Raw genomic sequence first — 22,526 nt, forward strand, 5'->3', positions numbered from 1 at the left:
TATTTATATATTTTAGTTAGGGTTATTTTATGAATATTTATTTTAGTCGGTAATGTTGGGGGATAAATACTTCGAAATCAGTGATCAAATTTAAATCTAGATTTCTTAGATGGTTCTCTCTCTTCTCTCCTGTGGCCCTTCCCCTCTTCATATTTCTTCTTCCTTCCTTCTTTTCTTTACCCGCTTTTATTTTGTTTCTATTCTTCCGTTGTATTCCATACTATTCTAAATAGTCTGGCAACATCTTTTCCTTTCTTCACTATTCTTATCCTTCTCTTCTTCATGTTTCTCTCCTATAACTCTCTCTCTCTCTCTCTCTCTGAACCTAAACTTTTTCTGTTGTTCTACATTAATCTGCAATCAGAGCCAGTTCAATTCACCCACGATCTTCCTTTGTGTTGGGTTATCCCACATCGGTTGTGAAAGGGGCTGGTGGTCAGTTATTAAGTGTGAGGGAAAATCTCACCCCATGAGCTAGCTTTTGGGGTTAAGAAGACCCTAGACCACCTAACACTGGTATCAAAATCTAGTTCACTAACATTCTCCCTAGTGTGCCGTGCCGGGAGAGACCCCGATGTGTGAGGGGGAGATTGTTGGGTTATCTCACATCGGTTGTGGAAGGGGCTGGTGGTCAGTTATTAATTGTGAGGGAAAACCTCACCCCATGAGCTAACTTTTGGGGTTGAGAAAGTCCTAGACCACCTAACACTTTGTTCTACATCTACAATTGTTTGAATCATTTTTCATTTGCAATTTTTTCACAAGTTCAAGACCTAATTTCTACCCAACATTTCACACCGCCACCCACTCCATCAAAACAAAACCTCCTGAAACTTTATCCCTTGGAGTTTCATCATCGTCCCATCACTAAAGACCCCCACCTAGTCGACCACGCTCCAAAATCTCACACTTCCCATTTTTTTTTTCTTGACACACTATTGCAACATCATGGAGAAGGGTGTGGAATGACGAGAAATAATAATATTGAAAGTTTGATGGAGTCGTCACTAACCTATTATTTTTTTAGTTAGGTGCGGTTAGCTCACCTAATTACTGTTAAGCATGTATATATATATAAACGATTCCCACAAGTAAATCAATGACGTAATACAAATAATAAATAAAATGAGACACATAAAATTTAACATGGTTTCCTCAAATATTGAGGTACGTCCATGGGGCACGGCAGTCCAAATCCACTATTGCCAAAATTGTACGAAGTAGGTACAAAAAGCACAAGCCTTACACATATACAAAAAAAGTGTATAACAAATATAGCAAGATGAAAAGACCTCACCAATATTTGTTAGTTTTGGTGTATTCCCAAGAGGGGGGGTGAATTGGAATTTAAAAATTTTTTCCTAAGTTTGATCTAAATAACAGCAGTATATTCACAACCTAAGGTCTGTCTATGCAGTTCCAATATGCGCTGTAACGACAAAAAAAAAAAATTAATTAAAAAAAGTTATTATTATTAATTAATTAATTATTATTAAGGAAATTAATTAAAGGAATAAACAAATAAAAGGAATAGTGTGGAAAAAAAATTGAAATAAGAATATATATATATATATATATATATATATAAAAGTATATATAAAAGTTTAAAGTGTGGATAAAGGAAAGAAAAAAAAAAAAAAAAAAAAAAAATTAAAGGCTAAGTTTCCTGCTAAACAAAGTAGGTAGAGGAAAGAAAAAAAAAAAAAAAAATCTTCTCATGCACATAATAGGAAGGAAAGGTAGAGGAAAAAAAAAAAAAAAAAAAAAAACTCTCAACTCACGTTCTCCACTCCTCTTCTTTCTACGATTTCGTGGCGGAATCTCGTCCAATTAAAAATCCGAAAATACCACTAGACTTCATTTTCCACCACCGACATATCTACTGAAGTTGATTTGTCGTAGGAGTAACGTGGGCATAGCTCTTGGGGTAAGACAAATTCTCATTCTTACCTCAATTTTTCTTAAATTTTAAGCCAAATTGACGATCGAACACCACCACGAGAATTTAGGGATGATTCTCTACAAATCTAGCGGAGCGGATTTCTCGTGGGATCGTTGTAGGAATAGCCCCAAAACTAGGATAAATGGGTTATTTAGAAATTAATTGGTATTTAATTGTTGTAATTGGGGAAATGTTAAAATAATATTTTATTGGGGTTGATTTGATTGAATCAGGGTTCGGGTGAGCGCTGCGGGTATAATCTTGGGAGCCCTGCAGGCGTGGTTCAGGAAATCAGGTAAGGGGGAATAAAATTATATTAGTATTTTATTAAGGTGAACCAATTATTTACGAGCATAGGAAATTTATTATTTATCTATATGATTTTCAGAATAGCCTGATTACTGAAAAAATGATGATTTTGGTTTACGGTTATATTTGGAGATAATTGCTTATGATATTAAAACTGTGTGGCATGAGAACAATTTCTTTCTAATAAATTGAATATGAATTTTTGTGGCATTTGGGTTTGCGTGTGGGGATGTTTGAAATGATTATGACATGATGAATAAATTGTTATGTTTTACTCCTGTGTAGAAATGTTTTGATCTGTTGGAATACTGTGTGGGAAATAAATTGATCTTTTGGATTCCTGTATGGAAATGCATTGATGCGTATGTGTGAACTAACTGGTTTGATTATTTGTATGCATCTCAATATAACGTTGGCATGAGGAGGTTGTTATATTGCCTAGATATAAATCATGATATGACGTTGGCAGGTTGAGGAACTTGTCATATTGTCATTTATATGGGGTAGGGCATTGACAGGTCGAGGAGCTTGTTCTACTGATGTATGATGGGTAGGTAATGGGGATTGGATACTGGTGAATAGTGGTACTTGTGTGGGCCACGTGTTGCGAAAGCTGGAGTGGTGCCTATGTGGGCCACATTATATCCTGTGTGGATAATGGCGCCTGTGTGGGCCATGTTATGTACCCTGTGTGGGTAGTGGTGCCTGTGTGGGCCATGTATAGATAAGAAGTACGTAGGTGCCTGTGTGGGCCACGTATTGATATGTACGTAGTTGCTCTGTGTGGGCCACGTGCTGAGGACATTGGGAGACGAAGTATAAGTTGCGTGATTCTTGTGTGGATGTGTTGTGCATGTGAATTTAATTATAGCATAAAAATAATGATATAGCATATTGTGAATGTATGTGTGTGCATGTGGCGAGGTAAACATACCACCGAGGGCTTGCTGAGAAAAAGGCGAGTGCTCTACTAGGTAGTTTCTTGGTATCAGTGCAAAGGGATGCTACTTATATGGGCGGGTAGACATCCCAATCCTCGGAAACATCCGCCTTTAAAATAATAAAGGTGTGTATACTGACGGTGAGGTAATAAATCTAATGTCATACATTGCATATGATTTGACATAATTCTTTCATCGTGCAAATTTCCCCTAGTCAAGCCATAGTCGAGATCATCACCCTATGATCTTGCTTTGCATTAGGGACTTGTCAAGTTAAGGATGCAAACTCTAAAGGTTGGGACTCTTCATCGAGGAGGGGATGAGCATGGAAGAGATCCTATATAAAAGCTGTTTTTACCTTATCTAATTATAATATTAATTACAATATGTACTTATATATTAATTGCTTATTTGATTAACTTTCGATCTTATAATATTTATAAGAGTTGGACCCTTAGTGAATGCTTGGAATTGATCATGAGACACGTGGCACATCTCCTTATCAATCTCAGGTTCTAGGTGTAGCCCTTCCCCTTAACCTTAGGAGTTGGACCCTTAGTGGGCTCGAATCGAGGCATGACCCACTTTCTATTAACCTTTTCTTAACTAGCTCAACTGTTACCTATGGTATGTGACATTTCTTTATTTTCTTTTAAGCCACGTTTCCTTATACCATTAAATGACAAATTATTTTTATTTCTAATTAGCCAAAACCTCATACACAACCATTATTGTAGTGACCCGAAGAATAATAGCATTTTAATAATAATAAGAGGGAAAGAAAATAGATATAGAAACAAAAGGAGGCCGTAGACTTTGTCGATGAACACTCTGCGTTCGTCGACGACATTGCATTTTGAGGGAAATAAAAATTTCAGAAAATTTCCAGGGCTCTATCGACGAAATTACTGAAGAATTCGTCGACGAACCTGACCCTATAAATAGTGGAAACCCGAGATTTTTATCATTTTCACCGCGCCTCTCTCTCTTCTCTCTCTCTCTCTCTCTCTCCCTCTCTCTCTACATATCCCTCTCCTTTCTCTCTTCGATTTCGGCCCCACCAGTCGTCGGATTGACGATTCGAAGCTACCACGACACTCCGAGCGGAGTTCTCTGCAAATCTGCCAGAGCAGACCGTCGGGAAGACAGATTTGGATTTCATTCCAAATTCAGGGTAAGACCTTTTAGTCTATTTTTGGCTTTATGACAGTTATAGGAAATGATATAGGTAGAAAAATACTGATATTATGTTCTAACATATGTTGGTTTCAGGGTGTTTTGTAGGAGGCCCTGCGGGTGTTAGACTTGTACTCCCTAGGGGTTTTCCAGTAGTCAGGTAAGGGAAATATGCTATGCTAGGCATTTCTTAAAATATGATACAATTTATTTAACTATGAAAACTATGTATTTAGTATGGTGTGGCTTGTGAATATGTATATGGTACTGGGATATGTTTTACGAATTTAGTTTCATGATTTTACGAATTTCAGTATTATGATTATGTGAATTTCGATACCATGATTTTATGGATTTTAGTACCATACTTATACGGATCTCAGTACCATGATTACACGAATATCAGTATCATGATTATGTAGTTTCAGTGTTATGAATATTCAGTTCTTAGTATTACGACATATGAATTGCAGTACAGTTTATGTAGCATCATGGTTATTACGATTATTTCAGAATCATGGTAAATCAGATATATATATATATATATATATATATAGAAATATATTATATGATATCAGACCCTGTTGGACTTGCAGCTCCAGAGTTCGGTACCGTTGCTACAGACATTATGTTACCTTATCAGTGCAACTACCTATTCAGATAATACGTGGTACGGTCGATCACCTAGGCCCTTGAAGAGGTTAGACTCCCTATCCAGATATGGGTTGAGGTGGGCAGATCGACTGATGAAGTTCAGTGATTTATTCCTGGTTGGCCAGTCAGGGTAAATCCAGCCTACGAGCCGCACAACCTTGTCATGAGGGGGCAAGTCATGACACACAGATAGCCACAGAGAACAGTTTCAGTTACTATTATATACGTACGAGTTTATAGAATCGGGGACCATACTTATGTACACTAGAAGTACTTTGAATTATAACCATAATACTGTTATGTTAAGCAATAGGGAAAAGGGGTGGTGTATTTTATTATTTGTATTGTACTTTTGTATTCAGTTATTCATGTTTATATGAAAACAGATTTCATGATATATAGTAGCTCATTTACCACACACTATTAATAGCATATTTCTTCTTACTGAGCGTTGACTCATCTCAGTATTGAAACATTTTTCAGGTGATCCAGGTAGGCGAGCAGATCAGACTCGTCAATAGAGGGGCTTCAGTAGTGCCCTGTCAGAGAGTATCATTTTTGGGAGCATTTTTGTATAGCCCTTACCAGTTGAGGTTATTTTGGGAACAGTGATATATGTCTATTTTGAGATTACATACTAGCACTTTGGTATTGTACATAAACGTATGTGGATATGTTTATATGATTTCTGTTTCTCGCTGCTTAGGTTGATGATGTGGTATCAGAGTATGTTAATTGTTACAATATATAAAAAAAAAACTAGTTAATTATGCAGGTCGTTACAATTATTCTTCCTCACTGGATAATAGTCAAAATCCTAATTAGCACTATAAATACCATCCCTTTCACCACATTAGGGGTTCTTTTGACTCCATTTTCTCACTAGAGATCTTCTCTTTCTAAACCAGAGCTTCTCTTTATAAAATTGTTGGCAACTTTACGACATCCTCCTACCACCTAACACTTGAGTTCCAAAGGATTGTCTAGTTATTCTCTCTTAAAAACCTCTACTACATCCCATTACTTGTATACAATACTGCCTCCCACCCACATCGAAGAATTGCATTAGAGATCCAAAAAAAAAAAAAAGGGTAGCTCTATGTGATGAATAACATTGATGCTCAAAGAAAGACAAATTTCATTAAGATTTTAAAGATTTTTCAAATTTTCTTGAACATTTAATTATTATGAAATATTTAGATTTGTTTCATTAATTAATTTATCTTCAAATCCAATATATGAGTACAACCCCATCTTTTGGATCATTAAATTTGAATCTTAGATTTGGATTTTTACGAATTTGAACAAGTTATATAATAAAATTGTATTGAATTTCTTTTACATTCATGCAAATTCAAATTAAAGTATTAAAATTAGTGCTTCCAAATACTTATATTGTATATCATCCAAATCCATATAAATCTAAATTTAAAGTTTAAATTTCGTATTCTCAAATGTAACATGTCTTTAAAATTAATTGTTGAAGGAGGTTGCTGAGACTTAAATTGTAGAAGAAGCTCATACTTTGTTAAAATAAATAAAATTGTATATTCCTGAATTGATTAAAAAATGAATGTATAGTATCAGTATTTGTACTAGTACATGAACTAACTCAACTAAAAATTGAATTAAAAACTAATTAACAACTAATCTAACAATTCTAAACTAATATAACAATTAACTAAACTAACTAAAATAGTATCTGTTAATACGCCCCCTCAAGATGGAGATGGTGAATAATGATTTAATGTCTCGATCTTGGAGTAAAAAAAAAAACTTCCATTGATGAGAAGCATGACAGCAGCAGAGAAGGCAAAGGCGACGGAGATGATCCGTAGGAGAAGATGCCGATGCATAGAGTAGGTGAGACATGACGGCGAAAACGAAAATTGCTGCGAAATGAAGACAAAAAATATGGCCAAAAACGAAGGAAAATCTTGTAAAAATTTCCTTCGAAAAATCAAGAAACTACAAGAGATCAATTGTCTCTGAGAAGGAGGGACGAAACACGACATAGCCGGAGCTGGAATGGCTGACCAACATATCAAACCCAATACGATTAAGCCGGAGATGAGACAGAGACGACGACACGGACTAGCAGATCAAACCAGAGATAAAAGTGGAGAGTTACGAAGTCATTATGAAGTGCGAAGCTCCTGACTGGTAATTTTTGCAACAAAAAAAAATTAAAGAAAAACAGAGGTATTGAGCTGCATTCTAACACTATAAGAATGTGCCTATGCTTGTTGTGGGTGTGAGCTGCACAGCAAGACAGAGAAAGGTAGGCCAGAACAGAAAACAAAGAGGGGAGAAAAAGATAAAAGGTGGAGAGGCACTTTCGTATATTTTTTCTGTATTAAAAAGAGCTGTACAGGAGCTGTATATGTATGTAAGCCGGAGAGAGAATCAAGGAGGCAGTTAGTTGCTAACTGCAGGAAAGGGAATAAAAATATGGTGTTCCTAACAAAAACAGAAACTAGAAGAAGAATAATAAAATAATAAAAAAGAAACCAGAAAAGGGAAGGAATCTGAGGCTGAGCCGTTGGGGACTACAACTGGCAGGATGATCAACTTCCTTCAATCTTCAACAGCCCCCCACAAGATGGAGAGTAGATGTCTTCTACTCCCATCTTGGATAAACATGAATAAAAAGATTGTGAGCCTAAGCTCTTTGTGAGGATGTCTGCCACTTGCAACTTGCTTGTCACATGCTTCGTTGAGATGCAACCCTCTTGAATCTTGTTTTTAATCAAGTGGCAGTCTATTTCTATATGCTTTGTTCTCTCGTGGAATATGGGATTGGTGGCAATGTGTATAGCTGATTTGCTGTCACAGTACAAGAAGGAGGCTTGTGAATGAGCAATCTGAAAGTCTCTAAGCAGGTACCTCAGCCAAGTCAATTCACAAATAACATTTGCCACAGCTCGGTACTCTGCCTCTGCAGAAGACCTAGAGACCACACTTTGTTTCTTTGACTTCGAAGATACCAAGGATTTCCCAAGGAACACACAATACCCTGTCACAGACCTCCTAGTGTCTGGACAAGCCGCCCAATCTGAATCACTAAAGCCTCTGAGTTGAATTTCTGAATCCGCTGGATAGAACAAACCTTGTCCTGGTGACCTCTTGATGAACCGCAGCACCTTGTGAGCTGCCTGCAGGTGTGGCACTCTTAGGTTGTTCATGAATTGACTTAGCATTTGGACTGAGTAAGCTAGATCAGGCCTGGTTATGGTTAGGTACAACAATCTGCCGATCAACCTTCTGTAAAAAGTAGGCTCAGAAAGTAATTCTCCTTCTTCTTTGGACATTCTCACATTTTGATCTAAAGGAATCTTTGATGGAGTAGACCCAATGGTACCCGAGTCTCCTAAGATATCCAAAGCATATTTGCGTTGGCATAAAAAAAATTCCCTTTGCTGTCCTGGCTACTTCAATAGCTAGAAAATACTTCAACTTGCCAAGGTCTTTAATTTTGAATTGGTCATCAAGAGATCTCTTCAATTGATCAATTGCATCCATATCATTTCCAGTAACAATTATATCATCCACATATACTAAAATAGCCGTGAAGGAACCTTCAGTTATCTTTGTGAACAAGCTGTAATCTGCCTTGGACTGACCATACCCTTGGTGAATGATGAAATTTGAGAGCTTTGAGTACCATTGACGTGCAGCCTGTTTGAGACCATACAAGCTTTTGTTTAACTTGCATACTTTTCTCCCATTTTCATTAGGATACCCCAGGGGCAACTCCATGTACACCTCCTCCTCTAAATCCCCATGCAGGAAGGCATTGTTGACGTCAAATTGCTGCAAAGACCACCCTTTTACTGCTGCAATGGCTAACAAGGTTCTTACAGTAACCATTTTTTCCACGGGAGAGAAAGTTTCATGATAATCCAGCCCCTCTTACTGTGTGTACCCCTTGGCAACAAGCATGGCCTTGTATCTTTCTATACTACCATCAGCAAGAAATTTGATTTTGTAAACCCATTTACAGCCTATTGGTTCTTTGTCAAGAGGTAAATCCATAATAACCCAAGTGTCATTGACTTCAAGAGTAGCAATTTCAGTTTTCATGGCCTCGACCCAGCTGGATGATGTGCTGGCTTCTAGATAAGTTTTAGGTTCAGTGTGTGATGTTATGGAGGTCACAAAGGTTTTGTGTGGTGTAGATAACTTATCATAAGATATGCTGGCACTTAGGGGAGAGGGCTTACCTGGTAAGATTTGATTTTTCTGCTTGTCCAAAGCCTGAGATGGGAGAAGAAAGCTTGACTGCTGACGTATGTAATTTTGCAAATGGGTAGGAGCTCTCCTTATCCTGGTTAATCTTCGGGGTAAGTGTGTATGGAGGTTGTCACGAATTTCTGTTTCTGGTCTGAAATTATTTTGATAATTGGTCAGTTGGTTGTTTTGAGAGTCAAGTTGTAACGACTTGCTTAATAAATTGATTTTTTTCTTATATACTATGATTATCTACATGCTCTGATACCCTACTGAGATAAGCCCATCCATAAACCTAAGCAGCAAGAAGCAGAAACTGAATAAACACATCCATATACGTTATGTACAATACCAGAGTGCTAGTATGTAATCTCTGAATACACATGTATTACTGTTCCCAAAATAACCTCAACTGGTGAGGGTTACACAAAAATGCTCGAAAAAATGATACTCACTCTGCTGACAGGGCACTACAGATGCCCCTCTATTTGCGAGCCTGATCTGCTCGCCTACCTGGATCACCTGAAAAATATTTCAATACTGGGATGAGCCAATGCTCAATAAGAAGAAATACGCTATTACTAGTGTGTGGCAAATGAGCTAACAATAATGTGTTAAATTTGATTTCATATAAACATGTATAATTATATATGTTAAGTACAGTATCAGTATGAAAATGCATCCCCTATCCATGTTGCTTAACATAACAGTATTGTAAGTTATAACTCAAAATACTTCTAATGTACATAAGTAGGGTCCCCGAACCAGTAAATCCATACGTATGTAATAATAACTAAAACTGTTCCCTGTGGCTATCTGTGTCATGACATGCCCCTAATGACGAGGTTGTGTGGCCCGTAGGTTGGATTTACCCTAACTGGCCAACCAAGAATAAATCACTGAATTCCGTTAGTCGACCTGCCTACCTCAACCCATATCTGGATGGGGAGCCTAACCTCTTCAAGGGCCTAGGTGGTCGACTTTACCACGTATATCTGAATAGGTGGTTGCACTCGTAAAGTAACATAGTATCTGTAGCAACGGTAACTGCAAATCCAACAGGGTCTGATACATATAATATATTTCTATACATAACTAACTGATTTACCATGATTCTGAAGTACTGAAATAATCATGATGCTGCATAACGTACTGAAATCTGAATAATCATAACATGAAACTGCATATTCGTAATACTGGAATTCGTATAATCATGGTACCGAAATAACGTAAAATCATGGTACTGAAATTTGTAAGATCATGATACTGAAGTTTGTATAACCATAATACTGAAATTCATAAAATCAGGAAACTAAATTCGTAAAACATATCCTCGTACCATATACATAATCATAAGCCACACCATACTAAAATACATAATTTTCATAAATAAATAAACTCTATAATATTTATAAATTTCCTAGTATAACATATTTCTCTTACCTTAACTTTGAAAAGCCCCTAGGGAATACAAGCCTAATACCCGCAGGGCCTCCTATAAAACACCCTGAAACCAATATTTTTCAGAACTAAACATCAATATTTTTCTACCTGTATCATTTCCTATAGCTACCACAAGGCTAAAAGGAGACTAAAAGGCTTTACCCTGAATTTGGGATGATTTTCAACTCCGATTTCCCGACGATTCGCTCCAGTAGATGCATGGAGAACTCCGCCAGGAGCGTCGTGGTAGCTTCGGATCATCGATCCGGCGACTGGTGGGGCCGAAAATGAAGAGAGAAGGGAGAGAGAGCAGCGAGAGATGGTAAAAATCTCAGGTTTTCACTATTTATAGGGTTAGGTTCGTCGACGAGCCCTTCACAAAATTCGTCAATGAGGCCCTGTGTTCATCGACGAAATTCTAAAGACCTTCGTCGACGAGACCCTGTGTTCGTCGACGAAGCTGAGCAATTTCCTTGAAATTATTTTTATTTAATATTTTCTCCAAAATGCAATATCGTCGACAAAGTCTATGGCCTCCTTCTGTTTCTGTTTCTATTTTCTCTCCCTCTAATATTTAAAATGTTATTATTCTTCGGGTCACTACACAAGTGATACAGCAGGCATTGACTCTGCTTCTGAAATGATATTAGGGTTGACAGTGTCTTCGGAGTGGCTAAAAACAGGAGTGGGAATGGAAATAGCAGGGTTCTGAGCAAAACTCAGTTTGTTTGGGTTTGGCAGTGAATTAGTGTTGCTGAGATTTCTATCAGGAAGACTGTCTTTGTCTGTTTTGAATGGAAACACACTTTCATAAAACACAACATTTCGAGATATGAAAATCTTTTGAGTATCTTGGTCCAGAAGTCTATACCCTTCGACACCAAAAGGGTAGCCAATAAATACAGACTTTCTAGCCCTTGGATCAAACTTATGTCTTCCATTGGCCAAGGTGGTAGCAAAAGCCAGGCACCCAAAAACCTTTAAATGAGCATAGCTGGGTTTCTTTTTGAACAAAATTTCAAAGGGGCTTTTATGATTTAATAATGGAGATGGAGTTCTATTAATGAGATATACAGTCGTAAGAATATAGTGGTTCCAATACTTCAATGAAATGCTACTTTGAAATTTTAATGCTCTTGCAACATTTAAAATATGCTGATGTTTCCTCTCAACAGTAGCATTTTGTTGAGGTGTCTCCACGCATGTTCTTTGGTGCAAAATCCCATGTTTTTGATAAAATTCTTTCATGTCAAACTCACCTCCATTATCACTCTGAATGGTTTTCACTTTTGTTTCAAATTGAGTTTCTACCATTGCACAAAATTTTTGTAAATTGACGTTGGCTTCTGATTTCAATTTCAGTGTATAAGTCCAAGCACACCTACTGAAATCATCCACAATAGTCATAAAGTATCTGCAGCCATCATGACTGACTTCATTACATGGTCCCCATATATCACAATGTATCAGTTCAAAACATTTCTTGGATTGATGTTGGCTAGCAGGAAATGGTAGCTTGTGTTGTTTAGCTAAAAGACAAATGAGACATGGGAGGGTTTTGGTGTGCTGACTTTGCTATCTGTGTCAAATTGAGAGTAAGAGGAGTGGCCTAATCTATAGTGCCAGAGATCAAAAAATTCATTGTTGTTGCTGACAGAGGCTGAAAAGCTGGTTTTGAGTTTGTATTTGGATAAATCATCAGATAAAGCTGAAGGAGAGACTTCCTTTTGCAACATATGATAGAGTCCTCGCCTTACTTCACGCATCCCAATCGTTGTCCAAGTCAAAAGGTCCTGAATATAACAGCAATCAAAGAAGAAAACAAGACAACAATTTAGTTTTTGAGTCATTTTTTTTGCTGAAATCAGATTAAAAGAGAAACTAGGGACGCAAAGGACATTATGCAGTGTAAGATTGTTGGTGACCCTGACTGTTCCTATATGAGTAACAGGCACAATCTCACCATTCGGCAAGGCTACAAAGGAGGAAATAGTTCTTTGGATAGAATGGAATAAAGACTTGGAGCAGATCATGTGGTCTGTTGCTCCAGTGTCAAGAATCCAAGGAGTTTCTAAAATATTGCTGGATTTGGGAGTAAAAGCAGAGAGACATAGTGATATACCAAAGATTTTGTGAGTATTTGCATCTGAGGATGAAGGTGTAACCATGGCATAGACATGATTGGCCGAGGGGGTGTAGACTTGGTTGCTGGAGACAAGTTTCAGGGGGGCCAGAAGCTGATTATACTGCTCTTGAGTCGGCGACATTTGAGATTTGTATTTCAGAACCTCCTGCTCTAGGCCAACTGCTGCATTTGCATTTGCTAGGTTCATGGCTGGTTTGTTCCTCCCTTCTCCCTTATATCTTGTTGGGTATCCATGGAGTTTGAAGCATCTGTCTGCTGTGTGGCTCGACATTTGGCAGTGAGTACATGTGGGCTTGTTTGGATTTGCTTTGAAGCATCTCTCCAGAGAATGTCTTGGAATTTTACAGAAGGTGCAGTAATACCTTTCCCTTCTTTGTTGCCCAGTGGACTGTTTGTTAAAGTTCCCTTTGCTCACCATAGCCATAGAATCACTCCCTAGGCTAGTTATAGAGATTTCTTTTCTTTTTTCTTCTTGCTGAATAATGGAGTAAACCACATTCAGGCTGGGAAAAGGTTTGATCAACAGAATCTGTGCCTTATTAGCCTTATAAGTATCATTGAGCCCCATTAAAAATTTCATCACACTGTCCCTTTGCTGGTTGTGAACAACAACCTTTAATCCTCCACAGGTACAATTAGGGATTGACTCATAATTGAGCAAATCATTAAGCAGAGTTTTAAGTTTAGAGAAATAAACACTTACTGAGTCTTGGTTTTGCTTTAAGTCTGTGATGCCTTGTTTTACCTTGAAAATCCTTGGAGCATTTTGCTGAGCAAAACGTTGCTCTAGCTCCAGCCAAAGCTGATGTGCAGTCTCTGCATATGTAGTGCTAGACTTGATGTCCACTGCCATTGTGTTTTGCATCCATGTGATCACAATGTCATTGCACCTCAGCCAATGTTCCATTAGAGGATCATTGGGGTCAGAAGGCTCACAAAAGGTACCATCAATGAACCCGAGCTTGTTCTTGATCCGCAAAGCCCTTTTCATAGATCTGGCCCAAGAATGATAGTTGCTGGAGTCTAAGGTGTGCGTGACAAGCATGGCACCTGAGCCATCGCTGCTGCTAATGTAATAAGGACTGGTGGGCTATGTTGGGTCGTGAGAAACAACCCCTGAAGAATTGGTGTTTGGTTGTGCAGGAATGGTGTTTGGCAGTGGGTTTGGAGGGGTGGTTTGGCTAGTATTGAAGGATTCATCCACAATTGGCTCTGATACCATATAAGAATGTGCCTACGCTTGTTGTGGGTGTGAGTTGCATAGCAAGATAGAGAAAGGTAGGCCAGAACAGAGAGGGGAGAAAAAGATAAAAGGTGGAGAGGCACTTTCGTATTATTTTTTTGTATTAAAAAAAGCTGTATAGGAGCTGTATATGTATGTAAGCCGGAGAGAAAATCAAGGAGGCAGTTAGTTGCTAACTGCAGGAAAGGGAATAAAAATATGGTATTCCTAACAAAAACAGAAATGAGAAGAAGAATAATAAAATAATAATAAAAAAAAAAACAAGAAAAGGGAAGGAATCTGAGGCTGAGTCGTTGGGGACTACAGCTAGCAGGATGATCAGCTTCCTTCAATCTTCAACAAATACGGTCGCTGGAATAAGGACATCAGAGCTGGAGAAGCAGCTGGAAAGCCCAAGGTCGCGAGAGAATCTTGACATTGATGTCCTTGCGAGAAATCAAGTAAAATTACTGGGAATTAGTGCTTCAACTGAGATAATGGAACAACAAATATGGAGGGAATTTCTTGAAGACCTATTCTAGAATTCCAATTGCCACATGTTTTTTTTTAACTAATAACAACAAACAACATCTCTGCTCAACTGACAGATTAACAATTAGCAAGAGATAACACAAAATTTCATCCAAACTTCAAAGAAAAACCCGAACAAGACCAAGAAGCCGATGCTTGGTTCACTGGATTCACCCATGTAATTGGGTTCATGAAAGTATATCCACAAACTGTTGAAGGCTTGCAACACCTAGACTGAAGAGGCAAGATTCAGGCGGCGAAGAACCCATCGGCTGCTACATACTCCTAGCTAAGCTTGATGCAAATGTCAAATTCCGCGAGACATGTCTTGATCTTGTTCCAATTGTTGGAGCTAGTTACGAGATCTTGGAGCCACGACGAGAATCTCTCGAGGCTATACTCCCAATAGGCTTGGCCGGGGACGAAGAATGTGTCGTTAGGGTGCGTGACGATGAAGGCAAAGACTAGGAGGACGAGGAGGACAAAGATGCCAACTAGGACCACCGGCCACCGGAAGAGGCGGATACACTCATTGTCCGCGTTCGATGCAAAAGACAACGAAAGCAAAAGAGCGAGAAGATCAAAAGGGGGAGTTCACAGCGAGGGAGAATCAGAGGAGAGCGTGAGCGGTGCGGAGAGAAAAAAAAAAATGCTCTGATACCATGTTAAAATAAATAAAATTGTATATTCCTGAATTGATTAAAAAATGAATGTATAGTATTAGTATTTATACTAGTACATGAACTAACTCAACTAAAAACTCAATTAAGAACTAATTAACAACTAATCTAATAATTCTAAACTAATATAACAATTAACTAAACTAACTAAAATAGTAAATGTTAATATACTTTTCTAAAAGGTTAGCATCTTCTACCTTAAACAATATCTTATTATTAGGGAAAATGTCTTCGCAACAGTGCGTACAAGAATCTTGGTTATCTAAATTAACACCGCATTTGGGAAGACATTTTATTTACAAATTGTACCTTATTAGTTTTGCCCAAGCTGTTCATCCTTCCCCAAAAAGAACATAATCCCGCGCCTTTAATTCACAAAATTAAACATAAAAAAATTAAACATGATCAGAAAAGACGAGAAAATAGAAATTCCAGCCAGGGAACTGAAGAAGGTTTTCATCTCTCGTTCTGATCAGCAATATTGGTACCGCAGAGACCTCGAATTAATTTGTGAAGACCTTAATTTCCCCGAAGCTTTCCATTTCCTCACGAGTGGGCCAAAACCACACATGCATGCATGCTTGCTTTGGTAAGTAATTAATAAGAACCCCTGCTTATATGACAGCTCTTGATGAATTTATCGGAAAAGTCAAGGTACTTAGCCCACAGTGGCCGGAGCTGGGGAAAGGCTATCTCCAACCAGGGCTTTGCCCGGCCGTTGAAATGCACGACGCCGGCGGTCTCAGCACCGACGATGCTGGTGTTCTCCTGGTACCCTAGCCCCAGCATGTGCCAGAAGGGATCTATAACGTGGACGTGACCATGGAATGCTATTAGCCCCGGCGGTAATGTTCCTAGCTGCCATAAACTCAGGTCTGATTTTAAATTCTGCGTGTTGAGAAAAAAAGAAAAATAAAAAAAAAAAGAAAAAAGAAAAGGAGCATACATCAGTTAACTAATTAGTTAAAAAAACTTTATCACTGATCATTAGTTCTTCAAAATGTTTTAAATCAGAATACTCGTAGCTTGTATTTAGAAGCATAAATTAGGAAACTTGAATTTAAGTTTATGAAAAAGAACTCGGGTTAATTAATTACCTCTTCAACCCAATAATGGTAGGTGTGGCTTATGTTGGTCTTCCTCCAAGCTTCGAGGTCGAAGATGTTCATACCATAAGCCCATGCACATTCGTCAGGATCGAAATTCTTCGCTATCAACGGATGGGAGAAGTTCAAATAACTCTTCAATCGCTTCGACATTACAAACTTATCGCCCCCCCTGCATGTTTCTACTGCTCCATTGACTTTGCCATTCATATCGATGTCCCAAAGAGGGGAAAGATCAGTTTGTACCACAATGTCGTCGTCGAGGAAGACAACTTTGTTGAGACTAGGAAACAACTGCAAAGAAAAATGCAACAAGCGACTAAGCACAAAAGCTGGGAAAACTATATTAAGAATGGTTTAGTTTGAATAAGCTGTAAAATCTTACCTCTGGCAAGTGTATCCTTATATGATTCATTATTGAATTGTACTTGGGACTAAGTGCTTGAAGCTTTGCAGCAATGACATATGGCTTCTCAGTGTTGTTTGCCACGATCGCCGACGACCCACCTCGAAACTGCGACCGCACCCTTTGGTCCTTCTCCATGGCTTCCAGAACCGGGACCTTCCCCTTGGAGAACCAATCGAAATGGTGCAATGCCTTGACCTCGATGACGGCCGGGGCCAGAGGGTGCAGTGAGAACCATGCCTGCATTGGGGAGTAGGTCTTCCTGTCCGTGATAATGTGAAGGACTATCTTTCCGGGACGCAGCGAGTTTTGAACTAGCGATGACGCGACCACGGAGGCGGCGAGCACGTTGTCGGAGGCCAGGACGAAGTGGAAGAAGGAGTTGTCGACGAGGGAGGGAACGGACTCAGCGGAGGGGAGCTGGAGGCGGGCGGCGGCGTTGGTGGTGTGCTCATTGGCCAGTTTTAGAGTGAGGCAGTGGAGCTGCTTTGGTATGCTGCTGGACGCTACATGCCTGTACAAGTATTCCTGGATTTTGGCTGTTCTGGTTCTTTCCTCAAGAAGGGTCACCTAAGAAAATTGAACCAAGGTTAAATCCACCAGCGAGCATTAATTTGAAAAATATTAATGAAGAGACGAAATTATTAGATTGTATGTATATACGGACTTAATATAATTTTACCATATGTGTGTATTTTACTATATTTTAATTAAAGTAGACAATTTTTTACACATGATAAAATCAAATTAGCTCTCATGTCTATACTCTATTTTCTCAGAAGGAGACAATCGACAAAACGAAAACTTAAAAACTCGTTGCCTCTGCTTGCCATGAGATGGAAAACAATTGAAAATGACACTTCATGGCCAGGCGGTAACTCATTTTGTCACATCTATTCTTGCATGAGTTTCTTGTTTGAGGAGCCACTAACGACCATAAAATCAGAGAGATAGATGAACATTTGATTTCAGGGTGAAACTGAAATGCCACCAAGTAATGGAGAGAAAAGGAGAGAGAGATTAGTACGTGCGTACCATAGCCCTAAGCTTTAAGGCAAAAGCCATTGCATCTGATCTGCTGTCCTTAATTTCAGCCATGAAGTCTTCAAGCGATTGAGGAACCTCTGACAGCTTTTGTATTTCTTCTTTGCTGAGTGGCTCTTCCAAAACTTGATATACCACTTCTGGCACCTTAATTCTCAGAAACCCATTGCACAAATTTCAGTTATGGATTAATTATTACTATCTTTAAAATCTCCCTCAATAAATTAAAATGAGCATTTCTGAATCTGTGAATAGAGAAATTAGAATTGGATTGAAAACAAATAATTTAAATTTGGAGATGCGGGTTGAGGCTTGAGAGATTACAGTGGGTCCCGGCCTCCTCCCCAAAAGCCTAGGCCCTAATCTTTTCCCCAGACAACCTGCCATAGGATTGAAAAAGAAAAAATGTTACATAGATTTCTTCGGCAACTCTTGTGACTTTGCATATCCAATTTATACAAATTAGAGTACTATTCTTATAAAATGACCAACACCCTAATTAAGAATGTTTTGGGTAGTTCCGTGTGGTTGTACTAATATTATGTTTGGTTTGTGAAATATTTATTCTAAGGAATAGATTACAATTAGTTATACAAGAAATTATATTGTTACTATAAGACAAATAACAATATGAAACATTTTGTAAGTCCATAATAAGGAATAGATAAGGAATAATTATTTTTAAATTTTATAATGGAAATGTCTACTCCTTTCTTATTACATGTCGAATGGAATAATTAGGAATATATAAGGAATAATTATTCTTGTAATTCTCAAAATGTAAACTATATTTACCTTATTCCAATGATCGTAGCGATTCCTTCAAACCAAACAAGTCGTAATAATATTTATTGTTGTGTGTGACCTATTTAATTAGAGGAGGTTGACAAATAACGGCATGTTTGGTTTGCAAAATGAAATTGGATAGAAAATTAATGAAATAAAAGTTTGAATGAAGAGTGTGATCAAACTAATTTGATAACTTTAATTGATTTCGTTTTCCCCTAATTCCATTCTACTTAAGCACCAAATGTACGGTAAAGAAAGAAACCTCTACACCATATAGATTAGCTGACATCGATCTAAAGCGAATTTTATGATATCATCAATTATATAAATAAAAAAAAGAGTAAAGAAAAAGTTTCTTTCATAATAATAATTGTTAGACTACAACTTTACCTAAAAGTTTAAACTGTCCTTCGTACATGCAGCCCGACAACACGTTGAAAGATAAACACATAATAAATTTTTTAAATGTCACAGAATAAATGCGGGCGACGAGACTAGAACCCATGACCTTCTCGTAACCAACTTTTATACCATGTTAGATTACTTATATTATTATTATTATTATTATTATTATTATTATTATTATTGAGTATATTTATAAATAATTAGGGGAAGGTCCATTCGTAGGTAAAGTTGCATATCAGCTGCTGGTGTAATGTCAAACAAATATGTTAGAGGTTTTCTATTTTGATAATTTTTGCGTATAATAGAGGCGATCCTCTCTTTTATATATACACAGAGATGTAACTGTCCGGACAGCCTTATCTCATGCATGCATTTCAAAAGTTTTATGTTCAAAAGAGATGCCATTGTTTTCTACGTAACATGTTAGGTAGCGACTGCCATCTCCTAATTATTTTGTTTTTTTACCCCGTTTCATTAATTCCCTCATATCCCTGCTTACTTTGTACTCCCACTATACAAAAATAAAAAAGAAATTATATTTTTTTTAAAAAATTAAATAAAATGCGTCATATAATTAATTGTTTGACAGATAAAATTAGGGTATATAGAAATTTAAGATAATGACTCGATCACAAGGGAAATCCCAGTATTAGAGTTTTGAAATTTGAGATTTTGAATTTTAACATGCCGAAGAGGTTAGAAGCTAGAGATATACATAGAATAGAATGAATGATAGATGAATTACGTCACATGTATAGTCCAGGTCTAATGAACCTATAATTCAAAAAATAAAATAATAATACGATAACATTATTAGGTCAAATGCAATAGATGGGTTCGAAATTCCCAATTTTATTTCCTAATTACCCAAAAAAAATTTAATTTGATGATAGTATTGTAATATCTTAAGTAATAGTATGAATATGAAGATTGGGTTGCAATTTTGTTTGATAGTGATGTGGATAATTAGAGAGGGACTTTTTGGTCTATTTCAAGCTTTTAATTATTATTATTTATCTTTTAGAAGGCATTTAATTAAAATAAAATACCTTAAAATGTCCATATCACTAATTAAAAATATTTAGCAGTCAAAAAAATAATATCCAACTACTTTACACCTATAATCATCTTACTAAATGCTTGCCTTTTTATTTTAGTTTCAATATTTTAACTTAAAGATGCGTCCTTTTATATCATCATTACGGTAGTAATTATGTGAAATAGTAGACTCGTAAATCACACATGCATGACAATTCCGAGTTAACTTCTTAAAAGCAAAAAAATTGAGAAACAATTGAAGGGTTAATTAGCTTTTTGACTCTAAGATTATAATAAGTTTACACAATATGTACACCCAACTCTCTAGTCTTAAGGATTGACTTAAGTTGACTCGTACCTATAAATTTATGCATACCCCATAGGGCCCACACACATGTGTATATACTCGGGTATGTAATACAAAAACGTATAATTTTATCAATCAGATCTTAAAAATTTTATATTTATTATTTCAAATTATGAAAATTATTGAATTTTCATTTGCTCACTTACATAAAGATTCAATTTTATGATGCAAGTATAATTGTAGTATAATCATCTCACTTTTCAAATAAATTTGTGCACGATACTGCTAATATTTCTAGTTTAAATAAATTTATAGCAATTATACATAATTGATTTAAATTCACTCTTAATTCTATTAATCTCACAACACAATTTCACTAAAAAGTGAAAATGTATTCAATTAAAACATATGTTTTAAATATATTATTTTTTGTTATTATTGTGATTATAAATTCACTTGCTAATCAAGATGTTCTTATTGTGTAACTCGTTCCGAGTTTCACCACTTTTAAATTTAAATTTTAAAATTTTGAAATTTTAATATGAAACTATTGGATAATACTTTGATGCACATTTCTTTTCTTTGACTCACCTTGAATTTTACTCCAATATTTCCAATCAAAAGAAAAAAAAAAATACCCATTTTGACACATTTGCTACTCATCTACTTTGAACTTGTAATATTTTATAAGGTAAAGTTTTAACTAATTGGACTGCTAAATAGTATTATACTAGACTAATTATCCTATTATGTGTTTAGCAAATTTTTTTATGAGAAATAAAACGGAATACAGTAAAATCAAATATGGTTAAGAGTGCTCAATCAAGCCTAGCTAATGAAACAATTAAGGCACAAAAGTTGAATTGGAAGTGTAATCATGAATCTTCCCACGTCCTAATTGTGGTTGGTGCAGCTCAAAAAAAAAAAAAAAAAATCAGAATTTTGTCCCCTGCATTGAAATCCATTTTGAGAAGAAATTATTTAACTCCCATGTTTTGTTTAAAATTCAAATTTTATAGGGATCAACGCAGGTGTTATACCAATTTCCTCAATGACTGAACAAGCATTGATTCCTAAAGAAAATCGTCAAATTAATTTATGCAAGAATTTCCCCTAAAACATTCTTCAACAGATATCCTCTGGTTACGATTTCTAGAGTGATCTTAATTTCAACACCTGGTAGTAGATGAGGCATTCCCATTCCCCTGTTTTCTAAATACAGATTCCCATAATGCAGGACAGAGAGATGGAAAAAAAATGGTGAAATTCATTTGAAGGTTTATATAAACGTACCGACGGTAGAGCACTTGGTTTCTCCATCAATGGTGTCCATGGCCGTCAACACGAACACAAATCGGAGAAGGAAAGCGAAGAACAGGAGCGAGTAGAAAACCATCCGATACGAAAGCCGCCTCGACCCGGCCTTCACCTTGATGAACTCCCTCACCCCTTTCGCCGGGAGCACCGTCACATGCCGCAGACTGGGCGAGATGTGAAGCTGCATTGTACTGGCGAAACTCCCCCAACGAAAAATGAAAGAGGAAATTTACCAATTAGCTGTATTGGTTGTCTTCCCCTGTTTCTGAGAATCACTGGTTCGTGTGGGGAGTTTCGAGTTTCACCCGGATGGATAAGGGAGGAGAGAATTGGGGAAGTGGGGATTGTGGGGGAGGGGGGGAGAGGCTGTAGAAGGAATTAAGGGATTGGGATGATGTCGTTCGGGGTTGCTGTCAATCACCTACCTTAAGCTTGCTTAGTCTTTAGGCCAGATTAACGTATGTATGCGTGGGGGTCTTACTGGGTTTTTGTTGAAAAAAAAATTTTTTTTCAGGGGAGGAAAGGGCAGGGTTGTTTGAGGGAAAGCGACATGGGACATGGAAGATGCTGTGCGTGTTTTGTAGCTTTGGGTTTTAACTTGGTTTTGAAGGAGGGACGTTGAGGCACTTGAATTTAAATTTAAAAAGAGAGAGAGAGAGAGAGGTACAGCTGAGAGGGCGCTGTTTGGTATTTGCTTAGCTTTGCCTCCACAGGAGAGTCTGAAGAACATGGAGAATGGCCAACGAGGAGGGTGCGTTTCGACTTTGACACAACCAGTCCTTCTAAATGGAAAGTGACCCTCTCTCTCTATCTATCTCTCTCTCTCTCTCTACTTCTAAA

The 22,526-nt window shown here is 37.3% G+C and overlaps 1 protein-coding gene across 1 annotated transcript; it reads right to left on the minus strand.

Moving 5' to 3' along the window:
* Positions 1–15,465: 15,465 nt before the first annotated feature.
* Positions 15,466–22,054, minus strand: LOC131145130 (probable galacturonosyltransferase 12). Its single transcript, XM_058094230.1, has 6 exons — positions 21,663–22,054; positions 18,155–18,210; positions 17,822–17,977; positions 16,766–17,356; positions 16,372–16,674; positions 15,466–16,162 (listed from the first exon to the last, which is right to left on the minus strand). The coding sequence occupies exons 1-6, from the start codon at positions 21,871–21,873 to the stop codon at positions 15,872–15,874; spliced, it is 1,608 nt and encodes a 535-aa protein (XP_057950213.1). The 5' UTR covers positions 21,874–22,054; the 3' UTR covers positions 15,466–15,871.
* Positions 22,055–22,526: the final 472 nt, after the last annotated feature.

Source organism: Malania oleifera, chromosome 1 (genome assembly GCF_029873635.1).
Source record: "Malania oleifera isolate guangnan ecotype guangnan chromosome 1, ASM2987363v1, whole genome shotgun sequence".
In the NCBI taxonomy this organism is placed as follows: Eukaryota; Viridiplantae; Streptophyta; class Magnoliopsida; order Santalales; family Ximeniaceae; genus Malania; species Malania oleifera.

Excerpts from the sequence above, each read along its gene's own strand:
- LOC131145130 (XM_058094230.1), bottom strand. The coding sequence starts at position 21,873 with ATGCAGCTTCACATCTCGCCCAGTCTGCGGCATGTGACGGTGCTCCCG. Across the intron at positions 17,978-18,154 it reads GGAGGAGGCCGGGACCCACT|GTGCCAGAAGTGGTATATCA; the intron begins GTAATCTCTCAA and ends CTGAGAATTAAG. Across the intron at positions 16,163-16,371 it reads ACCATTATTGGGTTGAAGAG|AATTTAAAATCAGACCTGAG; the intron begins GTAATTAATTAA and ends CTCAACACGCAG.